The following is a 12,486-nucleotide window of genomic DNA, read 5'->3' as shown; positions in this document are numbered from 1 at the left end:
CACGTGGCCTTCAACATGATCCTGGCTCTTTGTTGGATCATAGCACTTAAAAATGAAGAATGATATCATCCAGGTCATAATAGTGTTATAGTAGCCTTCAACAAATGATCTGATGGTTGGTATTTACTGAGTTATGGCACTAAAGGATTCAGATCACTGCAAAGCATGTTATAAAATTGAAAAGTTCATGATACTTTGATGCTCAACAGACCAGGGCTGAGCCATTCCCTCCTTAGATCAAGGAATGCTATGCATGGATAATGATACATGTGCAGTGCATTCCCTGGGGCAGAAGAGAATGGGATGGCTCCTGCCTGCAGGATAGTCCATAGATTTATTTTAAGTCCCCTCATATGCACCAAAGCCAGTAGATCATGGCACTGAAGTGAATTCATACAGGAAACCAATATTCTAATAAAATCCCAACAATAAGGCTCATGTCATCAACTTCCTTTCTGCTTGTTTAAAGGTAAAGGTAAGATACCCAGTAGACCAGATTAAACAAACAGAAGGCCGTGGGGAAGAATATGCGGGCATAGGAGTCCATTTTGGCAATGCGAATATGTATCCTTCCATGCCGCCAAGCTCCTGTTCGGCAATCCTCAAAGCAGCAGAAAAAACTTGCACAGTCCTTGCCATCAAGACACTCATAGCCATACTCTTCATCCCGCTCTTGGAGGTGTGTCGCATTGTTCATTTGAATCGTTGCTGACCTTGGACGGATATCAATGGTTGGTGCCTAAGATACATAAGGGGCAAGAAGGAAAAAGGGCAATGATGAATGGTTGTCGCTTTGCTATAAAAAAAAGTTCAGCTAATTAGTGCAAAGCAACTAGTAGCTCTACGGAACAGGCACACGACCAGCTTGCTAAAGATCTGGTTTGCTACTACCATGATGAAGTCATCATTTTGAATTGATGGAAAGGCACAATCCAATCCTTATACCTTAAATCCAAATGTTACTGAACAGCAGCCACGCAGCAGAACTTAATTCCAAACAAGAACTAAGCCATAGGAACACCGTGATTTGTTTCCCTTGTTAGCTATAAAATGACTGTTCAATAGAGGAAAGTGGTCATATTTGTTTCCCCATAAATTTGAAAATGATGCTTTGTATTTCTACATAGTGAAATAAGCCTAAATTGGTTATGGGGAAGTGGAATACTACCAGATGAATTATTTGTACATAGGTTAGGCGTTGCTTGTAATGATCTTTGAAACTGAGCATTTCTATAACATGCAGTTTTCATTTGACAACTGTTCACTAGCTGAAAGCTTCAAGACAAAATATGGCAGCTGTATATGTTCAATCACTTCCATCACATTTTACTGATAAATATTTTTGAGGGGGAAAAATTGCTTGAAACCAGCAGATAGCATATGAAAGGTTTTTTTAAAAAAATGTTTAAAAATTTTTTTTTTAAAAAAAATATTAAAATAAAGGCTGGACACAGAAAAATATTTCAGATGTCTTAGGATCATTTCATTAAATCTGTTACTTGAATATTTAAAAAGTTATCTATTTTAGAATTCTATTTCATATTCAACAATAACATATAGCTACCCTGTATTTTCCACTCTGGATTTTGAGAGCTAGTGACAGTAGTGAATATAAGCATGTTATAGTCTTCAAAACTCTGCTGGCATATGTAAAAATAATTATAAGATCATCCAATGGCATCCAATAGTTTACATCTTTGAAAGATTTCTGGCTAGCAAATCTTCAGAAGATATCACAAAGACTTAGAAATGAATTCTGAAAGAATTTATGGTGTATTCCTGTGTGGTTATCACACTGGATTGGATCCCATGGATAATTTAAGAAGAGTGAAAGAGTAATATAGATGTTTTGGATATTCTACGAGGATCTCTTCATGCATGCGGATCCAAATATTTAAATCCTTTGAACTTAGCATAAGTTCAAAACAGCAGTGAATTAGTGTCTGGGCTGCTGAATCATCTTGATGTTCATTTCATTTCTAAATATCATCCATTCTACTTCACCATCAGGCTGTTTCAAGTAGAATGCACAAATTATTTTATAAACCTCTAGTGAAGCTCTAATTGTTCAGTTCAGCAGTCACATGCAGTGGATTTCTATTCCAAAAATTTTATACCTTGAATGAAAACATCCGAAGAAGCTTTGGTTTTGTAGACAGAAAAAAAAATCAGAATTTTTAAATTAAAGAAAAGAAGAAGAGGGGAAAAGGAGACAAAAAGTAGTTTAAATTAAAGATTCTATTTGAAACTATAGCATGTTAAAAGAAAACAACAGAAAAAGGATTTAAAATAGACTACTAAGCAAGAATGTATGTAAAAAAGAATCAAAATTACACATTTTGGAAATCTAATTTAAGCTATTTCTAAAACTAAGGGTGCTATGATTTGTCTGCAAGCATTTAGTAGTAGAAAATACACTTGATCAGATTTCTAAGCACTGTTCTTGCTTCCTCACCCATCCCTCTTGTCTTTCTTCCTCATTCCACTGTCTTTCTACATTGCAGTTCACAACATGGGTTGAAGAAAGCAGAAAATCCTATTTATATAAAAACATTACTTTGTACTTTGAGCAATGACTTTGAAGCTGTTCTATTTTTTTAAAAAAGGAAACAGACACAAACAAAATCATGAAAGAGCAAGTCTCTTTCTTCTATGAAACAGCAGTCTTTATTACCCTTCCTGCTGTTAAAATAATACTAGTAAATAATAATAATTTTCCTCCCATTGTTTGCAATGGAGATGAATACATTAGATTAGGTCTAGCCTGGTTTCTTTGTTTCCTGGCCAGAGATATTCTTCAGAACTGGAAGGTTTGGAGACTCAACTAGTCTAAAATCTTCCATTGTTAGTCCATCCATATTTATATCTCTTGTGCCAGAACTTTGCTGTCAGAAAAGTGATAGCATTGGAGCTTTCATAGGGGGAAGGAGAGAGAATTTCACTTTAGTTATTTTGCTCTCAAGTTAGAGCTCTTTCTGACGTCATACAGAGTTTTTCCTGTAATGATTTAGATGTCATTGACTATAGACTGCCATCTTCTTTACAAAAGTTTGTAAAAGTCTATGGAAATTAAATTTGTTCTGCCTGGCATCTGAGGAATAGCTCCATGAATATGTTTAGTGATCCAACAGGGACACATTGGAATCAATATTTGCTGGTGAGCTTGATTAATTGTTTTAACATGGAATGAACCCTTGAAGCAGATAAGCACATATAAACTCACTAACAAATGTGTAATTTTTAACAAGAGGGCAAGTACATTGTGCTAATAAAACACACAAATGATAAACAACTGAAAATAAAAATAAAAATAGGGAGATAATATTGACCATTAAAACAAAAGGAAGGGTGATAAACAGGCAGAAATAGACAAGAAAAGACATACCATTTTTTAAAAAATTAACATTTGTAACATGTGCACTCTACAGCCTTTTGCCCAACCTTGGTAAGTTAATTCTACACTTTTAGGGTTAACAAGATCTATATTGGGGGGGAATGTTGAAGCCCCCACATGTCTAGTTCTACAAACCTTATCTTTTCCAAAAAAATAAATTTCTATGCTTAGAAATGCAGGACTTGAAGAACAATATCTAAAGGCAACAGGTTTCCACTGACATACATTCAAATAAATGGTATACAATGTTATAATGGGCAGTCTATGCAAAGTTTTAATCTGTTAATATAAATTGAAGATTCTGAGACAGTCATAAAGAGAATAAGTGAGAAATTCTTTCAGATTGGTCCTAAGAAAAATTGCAGAGTGCAATTCTGGCATGATCTTATCTGCTTGTTCCACAACATTTGAGCAGCACTGAAGTTGGGGTGAGTAGAAAATGAATGCACTCATGCTTTTGACTTGTCTCATCATTTCCTATCTGTCTGTCTATCTGTCTGTTTGTACCTCCCTTTCTCCCCCCTCTCTCCCTCCTTCCCCCCACCTCTCTCTCTATCTTTCTCTCTCCTCAATTTGCTATGTAAAGGATTCCCCCACTCCCATTTCTTCTGGATCTCCATCTATGTTCTTTCTATCTTTGTTCTATATTGGATGCTCAGAAGATCTGCCATTTACATTTCTATCTTGCCTGCTTATAAAGCAGATTTTCTATACACACTTTCTGTTTGATATAGCTAAAGAAAAGAATGAATGAACGAAAAGGGTTCATTTCTGGAAATCATGGTTAAAATCATGGTTTGTAATATTGCAATAAAATACATACAGGATTTTTCTTCTTTTTGTCTTTATCCTTGCTTGGCTTTCTGTTACTAACAAAATAATGAAGAGTCCCATACTCCACCAGTGCAGAAAAAACAAAGATGAAGCAAACTGATACAAAGAGATCCATTGCTGTCACATAAGAGACTTTGGGAAGAGATTTGCGAGCAATGGTACTGAGAGTGGTCATTGTCAGGACAGTTGTAATACCTAGTGAGAAAACAGAAACAGACAGAAAAGTAGAGAAAATGTATTGTTGCATAAGTAGAGAATTCCCACGCTTGTCAAAGCAGGACATGCAGCAGAGATGGAAACAGAAAGAAAGTCATTTGGTTTTTGGTGCAAGCACACCTGTTCTCTCTTTTTCTCTCTTTAAAGGTTCAAGATGGCTGACCCGAGATCACCTGATAAGCTTCTGGGACTAAGGGTGGCTTGACTGATGAGGGACTAGAAGTTGGGATCAAATTCCAAACAAATTAAATTCCAAGACTTTATCTACTGCACAACACTGACTCTCAGTGCACATGTACATTCAGATAATAAATGTGGATATGCCAAAACCTACACACACACACACAATGTAGAGGAATCTGCAAATAAAAGGGACATATTTGTATAAGTGTGTAGAAAAAGATGTATGAATTTTCATATGATTTAAAAAAAAAACATTGCCAGAAATAGAATGGCTTCATGTTCAGAAAGTTCAGAATAATAAGAAAACTGATTAATTGTACTTAGCTTTGGAATTCTTTGGATCCAACCTGCAGCATGTTTCAATTAAATAAATAAACAGATCTAAATAAGTGTTTATTGATAGGATCCTTCAATATTGATCTCCCAAAGGATAACAAGAAAACAGTACAGTTGCCTGCTTCCTTTGTTAGGTTTATTCAGATCTGCTACTTATATTGCTCAGATCCCTTGTAATCAGTCTCCCTTGTGAGCCTTATCCATGATGTTAATGCCTCAAGAATGTTTGCTATATTTTTGCCTATACCATGAACTGTGAAAGGGAGAATGGAGTAAATCTCAACAAATCATTATTTGTTTTTGGGTACTCGCAGATGTCTTTAGTGTCTCCTCCTCTATGATTCCTCCTGAATGTAATTAGTTTGTGGCCAATTTCTACAACAAAGCCTTAGTTCTAGTCAGCCAAATGTAATAATACAGAGCTAGAAAAACAAGGATTAGTCAGGGAGGGGCAGGGGGTAAGCAAATTATATTCAGGTCCATTTTGTGAGCAGCTAATCCTACACTATCTGGAAAGTATCTTTTAACTGAAAGAGTTAATTGCTAATTTATGCTGTTTATTACCCAGCTGGCAAGAAGTGAATAGTTTGGCTTCGTCCTTCTGTCCTTTGACAAAATGAATGGTGCTGAAATATCTAGATAGCATAAAATAATTATGGGCATTTTAAAATGACGGAATTTATCTTCTGAACCCATAAAGCTCTTGTCTGGGTAAAGTGTGAACTGTAGAACAATAGCAATAGCAACAGCAGTTAGACTTATATACCGCTTCATAGGGCTTTCAGCCCTCTCTAAGCAGTTTACAGAGTCAGCATATCGCCCCCACAGTCTGGGTCCTCATTTCACCTACCTCAGAAGGATGGAAGGCTGAGTCAACCTTGAGCTGGTGAGATTAGAACTGCTGAACTGCAGATAACAGTCAGCTGAAGTGGCCTGCAATACTGCACCCCAACCACTGCGCCACCTCGGCTCTCAACTCCCCCAATGTGAACATTTATATAAAATGAGCATTTATAGGTGGGAACAGCTACTATTTTAAAGCATCCCACATCACCTTCAGAGTGGGGAAGCCTTCATCAATCTTCTTGAATTGCTGAGAATACAAGAAACAATATGTGTTTCTCCCCAAATATATATACTAAACTAAAACTAAAACTTAATTAATTAATTAATTAATTAATTAATTAATTAATTCTATCTATCTATCTATCTATCTATCTATCTATCTATCTACATACATACATACACACACACATATATATGTATGTACGTATGTACATACATACATACATACATACATACATACATACATACATACCTACATACACTGGCAAATGGATATTGCCTGTGCCCTATGGCTGTGATGGAGAACGTATGGCATGTGTGCCACAGGTGGCACACTGAGCCCTCTCTGCAGGCACACGAGCCATCGCCCCAGCTCAACTCCACCCTGCATGTGTGTGTGCCTCCTACAGCCTGTTTTTGGTCCCAGGAGATTGCAGGGAGGTCTACTAGGCCCAAAATTGGGCACGGGGGTCATGCGTGAATGCCTGGGGGTGGGGGCCATGTAGGAGGGTCGCACATGCATGCAGAAGGGCAGGGGAAGCACAGGGGGTTGGGCACACATACACAGGGGGTGGGGCATGTGGGTGTCACATGTACATTTTGCATTATGGGTGCGGACACGCACATTCACTGTCACACGCGCATGCGGGTGCTTTCAGCACGCAACCAGAAAAAGGTAAGCCATCGCTGCCCTATGGCAATCATAGTTCCTTTTTCTCTAACATAAACATCCACAATTTTTGGTTAAAAAAAAAAAAGAATAATTGGTTCAGACTTGGGAATGAGTAATATATGCATTTTGAATTACATCAGTGCTTTTGGTGAAAACTAAAACTCATTCTATCGTAAACATCTATTAATATTTGACATCCACTTTACAAAAGGAATAGCTAAAAGACATGGTGGAGTTTCAGAACATTGGACAGTACAGTTTCAGTAGAGTCAACTGATTTCAAATTTCAAGCCACATTTCTCTCCTTGTGTTTTTAAGCACTGCTTTCTGTTCTTTGTATCTCAGAAACAAATTGTACTTCTCTCCTTGTGTTTTTAAGTACTGCTTTCTGTTCTTTGTATCTCAGAAACAAATTGTATTTCTGGACTATATGTCCAACTATGGCAAGGCTTAGATACATTCTGAATCAAGGAAAGGTTTCAAAGATAGAATATTCTCTGACAGTAAATCATGAATTACTAATCCCTTTCAGAGGTTTTCCTTCAGTAGCTCAAATACACAAGGAAGGTGAGAAGGTAAACCTTCTTGTATTGTCTATCATATTGTTTCACTCATGATCTTCATGAACTTTATCCACAATCTTCTGAAATTATTATTTTTAAAGCTGGAACAAAGATGTTCATTCTGCATTCAAGTAAACATAGTTAGAATCCTTGTTATGGCTAGATAAAGTACCAGGTCCACTTGGCTGAATGAAGAATCTCTGTCTGACTTTTTGTTCTAACACATGACATTTACAAAGAGAATATTGCCTTTGTAAGTATATTTTAACTAAAATAGAGGTATTCAGATGAGCCTTCTTAAAACATAGGTAAAGAATACATCAATTCATACTAAGCTGACTTCCACCTCCTTAATGACATATGCCCAGCTACAATGTACAGAAACCATGGGTTTTGCACCACTTAAAAAGAGTGCAGTCCCAATCTACTGATTGATCCAAGATTCTGCTTCATATGGAAGATCACACACACCTATACCAACATAGTCATACTGTTTCCAAACATAAGCAGTAGAAATAAAAGTGTATGATTAGCCAGCAAAATTCCATGATCCTATCACATTTTTTTTTCTCCGTGAGTAGTGCTAATGTGAACCATTCAATTCCACTCTTTAATGGGGAAGCCCTTAGTATCTAAGATTTGTGAGAGTCATAATATTAATTGATGATTCAGTACTCCAGCTGTCTAAAGTTATGACAACGTCATACATAAACCATGATATATCCATACTTTTTTTTGCGGGAAAGATGACCAAGTGGGGTCTCAATACTTCAGAGCAAACTAAACAATCATCATAAGCATGGCTAAGGGAGAAAATTAATAGTGTTCTCCCTTAGCAAATATTGATTGAGCTTCCAGACAGCCATGTTTCCTTCAAATCTATGCATGGTATATATAAATATCTCAATCATATCTGCTCCAAAATATGTTCACAAAGATGTAAATATATATTGCACACAACAACCTCTGAAAGAAAGGTTGTTTCACTTTTTTAGATGGAGATCAGGTTCTAATACCACATCTTCTGTTTTACTATATTGGTCAAGTATCAGATGTTGACAATGTACTATAAACACAGATAAAGTGAATCATATAGTTTATTGAATGAGCAAATTAAGGCATACAGAGGCAGTAAAATCTGATTATAATCATCTTGTTGGGTTCTTGGTGCTCTGTGAGCTTGGACATTTTCTTGCAGAGATTTCATTACCAAACTAAGTAACAACATCAGTGCTACAAGGGAGTGGGGTTTGCACTCATTTTATATGCTAGTGGCTTGCCCTCTCAGCGTAATTGGGAGGGATTTTAGGGGTTCCTGGATTAGGTTATAATTTACTGTTAGCTTGTTTGGCAGCTCCTTGACTGAAGTATTGTTTACTTCTTGATTGTTGCTCTAGTGTTAATTCTGGTGTTAACCTCTTTTCATCTGGATTCTGATTGCTGGAGATGAGGTGTTTCCGTGTCTTTTTTTTTACTTTTGGGCTTTTTGATTGTCATTTTTGAATAGTAGGTAGATGTTGTTTATGTGGCTTCTGGTGGACGATTTGTCTGAATGCCAGGCTTCCAGGGATTTTCTAGAATTTTTGGACTTGGCTTGATTTAGGATGCTCACTGTTTTCCCAGTTTAAACTATTGTTAAGCCTGTCAATGTTGTATACAATGCTCTTGAAAATAATTTGGAGTAATGTACATTGGAGAGCCAGTTTGGTGTAGTGAAAGGTGAAAGGGATCAGATTAGAAACTGGAAGACAATGAGTTCTAGTCCCATCTTAAGTACAAAACTACCTGGGTGACATTGGGACAAGTCACTCTCTTTCAGCCTTAGGAAGCAGAAAAAGGCAAATTATTTTCCCCAAAAAAACCTTACCAAGAACACTGCAAGGATTTGTCCAGGTAGCTGCCAGGAGTCAAAAACTGACTCAAAGGCATGCACAGAGACACACAAATTATAACAGATAGAAAAAAAGTAGCTACTATAATTAAGATATTGCTATTCTGTAAGCGTAGCCCAATTAGTTTAGTATTCCACACAAGCCATGCAAGAAATTCCCCTATTCCGCTTGTGTGGAATAGGGGAATATTATATTGGATCCAGGCTCTTCCCAGTCCACAAGACTGATTCTTTTCAGAGTTGGGAAACCTAATTTGGAAATCTTGTTAAATCACAAAAAAGTTAGCTAAGAAATAAAATGGGGGAGGGAACCTAAGGATATTAAACATTTCATACCATGCTTTTGACTTAAAATTCTACTGGCCCAGTCAAAATAATGTCCGCCCATTGCTTATAAATGAAAGCATCTGTTTTGAAAAAGCAAGGCTAGGAAGAGGATAGAGAGAAACAAAGCTACAAACTTTTTTATTTCTATTCTGCTGATCTGAAAGTAATAAAGTTTTGAGCTTCTTGGAACCAATTTGTAGAATTCCAATGAGAGCATTATATTGTGCTTCTCTAGATTTTAATAGGGCAAAGTCTTTAAAGCAGCAGTCTAAATGTATGTCACGTTGGATCTATGCATCTATGCAATTAGTATAAGCTAACACATTGTTATAAAAGTTTTATGACTACTAAAAAGATAAAAAAGCAATGACCTACCCAAAGATGTTCTGGCTGGTACAGCATCCTTATTAATCCAGAAAGAAACCCAGGAGAGCACTACAATGAGCGTGCAGGGGATATAGGTTTGAATGGTGAAATAGCCCATCCTTCTGCTTAAATCAAAATAGACCGCCATCACCACATAATCTCCTGTAAAATGTATATAAAGAGATACAGATACACAAAATACATTATACAGTCAAATTACTGTCTGCTGATGCATTGCCCAGTGGACCCAAGGTAAATGAATTTCTCGGTGCCAAATCTGGTTTTCCCATCTCCTTTCACTGGACCTTTGTTCCTTCCAGCTGGACTAGAAAGTTAATTGAAAACTGTGCAAGAGTACCTCCATGACTGATCCACATACATTTAAGAGAACTGCTTCATTAATTACAATGAGTCTAGATAATCAGTGTGTAATTAACCTCCTATCTACCACAAGCAAGCAAATGATAGCAGGGTGGAGTATATTGTATTCAGCCAACTTAACTTATATTTCTCCATGGACGGCATATCCTTCAATGTCAGGTTAGTGACTAACCAATCAATTTCAATATACCATCTCTTTTCATTTATTTATTTTAACTTGCTTCCAAAAGATTGTCACATTCAACTCACACTGGTTCTTATCACTTTTCTTTCTTTGATTTTCTTTTCTCTTTGATTCATTTGTTTCTATCATGAACTCTTCATTTTCAGTAAAGAACTTCAGTAAAAGAAGATGATGTGTCCATGAAGGGGAAGGATTCTAATGTATCCTGGGATTGAGACTGGAACTGTTCCTCTCTTTTTCAGGCTCTTTCCATAAATACAATCCCATGCTAGAAGATAATGGGCACATACTCTTTCTATGTAATTTTGAAATATAAGGCAATTGGTCAGATGTAAAGAAAAATATTCATATACTGTATAACTACTAACTAAGTAAAGACCTGTTTTTTTAAGTAATGTTTTTATCTGACTGTGCTGGTCTCACAAAACTATGTGTACCCTGGAGTTAGAGGTAGAGCCTTCAATTAAAAGGCACATATCAATTCAGGCCACTCTAAAACTACCAGGCCAATTCTGCAAAGCACATCTTATCACTAGATGGCAGCAAAATGTTAAGAGTTATCTGCACAGCTTTCTTGCCATCTTCTGGTAGCCTGAGATAACCCTAAATGTTGACCAGATGTAGATGGCTTGGGCAAAATCTGTGGCTTAACAATGCAAAGTAAGTAGATGCCCTCTGTAGTGACAAAATAAGTTGTGAGGCTTTGAGAACAATTCAAACGTTTGGGACCCTGCAGAAACAGATGCTGCGTAGACCCAGGTTGAAAACGAAGGGTCAAACATATTATAAAGAATGCATGGAATTCTTTACCAGATTTATTGCCAAAAGTTAGGCACTGTGTTTCAATTCTCAGGAAAGCACTCTTTAATCTCTTTTTAAATTGTACCGTAGGGTATAAAAGGAGAAAAAGATCAAAGTCAATAATGAACTAACCCATTAATTTTCCACTCATAGGGCTACAAGCTCTCAGTTACAAAAATCCAGGTAGCCATAAAACAGCAGCAAAGAACTAGTTTAGTGAGATTGAGGAACCATTGCAGATCAAAATAGAGGTAGTCCGCGACTTACAACAGTTCATTTAGTGACTGTACAAAGTTATAACGGCACTGCAAAAGGTGACCTATGACTGTTTTTCACACTTACAACCATTGCAGCATCCCCATGGTCATATGATCCTGGCAACTGGTTAATATTTTAGGACAGCTGCACTGTCCCAGGATCGTGTGATCTGCTTTTGCGAAGTTCTCACAAGCAAAATTAATGATGAATCCAGATTCACTTAACAACCGTGTTACTAACTTAATACATGCAATGATTCACTTAACAGCTCTGGCAAGAAAAGTTGTACAATGGGGCAAAGTCACTTAATAAATGTTTCACTTAGCAACATAAATTTGGGGCTCAATTGTGGTCATAACTTGAGGACTACCTGTATTTGCTTAAATAGATACCTTCAAAGAAAATATCATAAGTTTTCGTACATATCTAACAAAATTCCTCCACTTCTTTTTTCCAAGATGCTTACAATAGAGTTGTTTTCTCCTCCTAGATCAGCAATTCTGCCTGCTGATTGCTAGGTTCATGGTGCAAGAATCCTATGGATTTGGCATACCATAGTTTTTAAAGAAGTTGGAAGCCACTGCTTCTTCCCACTCTATAATTCACTGGCATTGACCATTGGTAAGGGGAAGATTAATTAATAATATTTTACTGTAAAGTCATTTACGTACAAAACCAAACAAACCTATAATTAAAACTCACAATTCCTCTATGCAAAATTTGGAAGGATTATCCTCACAGTTGCAATAATTGTGATAAAAATGCCATTTAATTTTGTCCTAAGTCAACAAATGTCAGATTTTGTTCATGTTTCAAAAGCCTAAAACTGAAAAGAGCCTAACTCCAAAAGCTTTGCAACCTATTCTTGTAAAAGCTCTTGCAAATTTAATCTTTTGACCCCTTGCCATGCACACAAAGATCAAATTTCCATATTGCAATACTTGCCCTGAGATGAAGCAAATATACTCTGACCTAATTTAAATAAAAGCACCAAATCATAACTGAAACCAAAGT

The 12,486-nt window shown here is 36.6% G+C and overlaps 1 protein-coding gene across 6 annotated transcripts in view; it reads right to left on the bottom strand.

Annotated features, from left to right (window-relative positions):
* Positions 1 to 463: 463 nt before the first annotated feature.
* GABRG2 (gamma-aminobutyric acid type A receptor subunit gamma2) overlaps positions 464 to 12,486 on the bottom strand; it is a 69,435-nt gene continuing 57,412 nt past the window's right edge. The window contains exons 6-9 of one of the 6 annotated variants that reach the window (XM_032210696.1): positions 9,858 to 10,010; positions 4,204 to 4,423; positions 3,405 to 3,420; positions 464 to 739 (exon numbers count right to left, since the gene is read on the bottom strand). In XM_032210696.1, the coding sequence (XP_032066587.1) occupies positions 464 to 739; positions 3,405 to 3,420; positions 4,204 to 4,423; positions 9,858 to 10,010 (665 nt within the window). Of the gene's footprint in view, positions 740 to 2,117; positions 2,142 to 3,404; positions 3,423 to 4,203; positions 4,424 to 9,857; positions 10,011 to 12,486 lie in introns of all 6 variants that reach the window. The other 5 variants (XM_032210700.1, XM_032210697.1, XM_032210698.1 and 2 more) reach the window with 5 other exon arrangements.

Source organism: Thamnophis elegans, chromosome 2, assembly GCF_009769535.1.
Source record: "Thamnophis elegans isolate rThaEle1 chromosome 2, rThaEle1.pri, whole genome shotgun sequence".
NCBI classification, from domain to species: domain Eukaryota; kingdom Metazoa; phylum Chordata; class Lepidosauria; order Squamata; family Colubridae; genus Thamnophis; species Thamnophis elegans.
The sequence above is the reverse complement of the archived record's forward strand: the minus strand, read 5'-3'. Positions and strand labels throughout refer to the sequence as shown.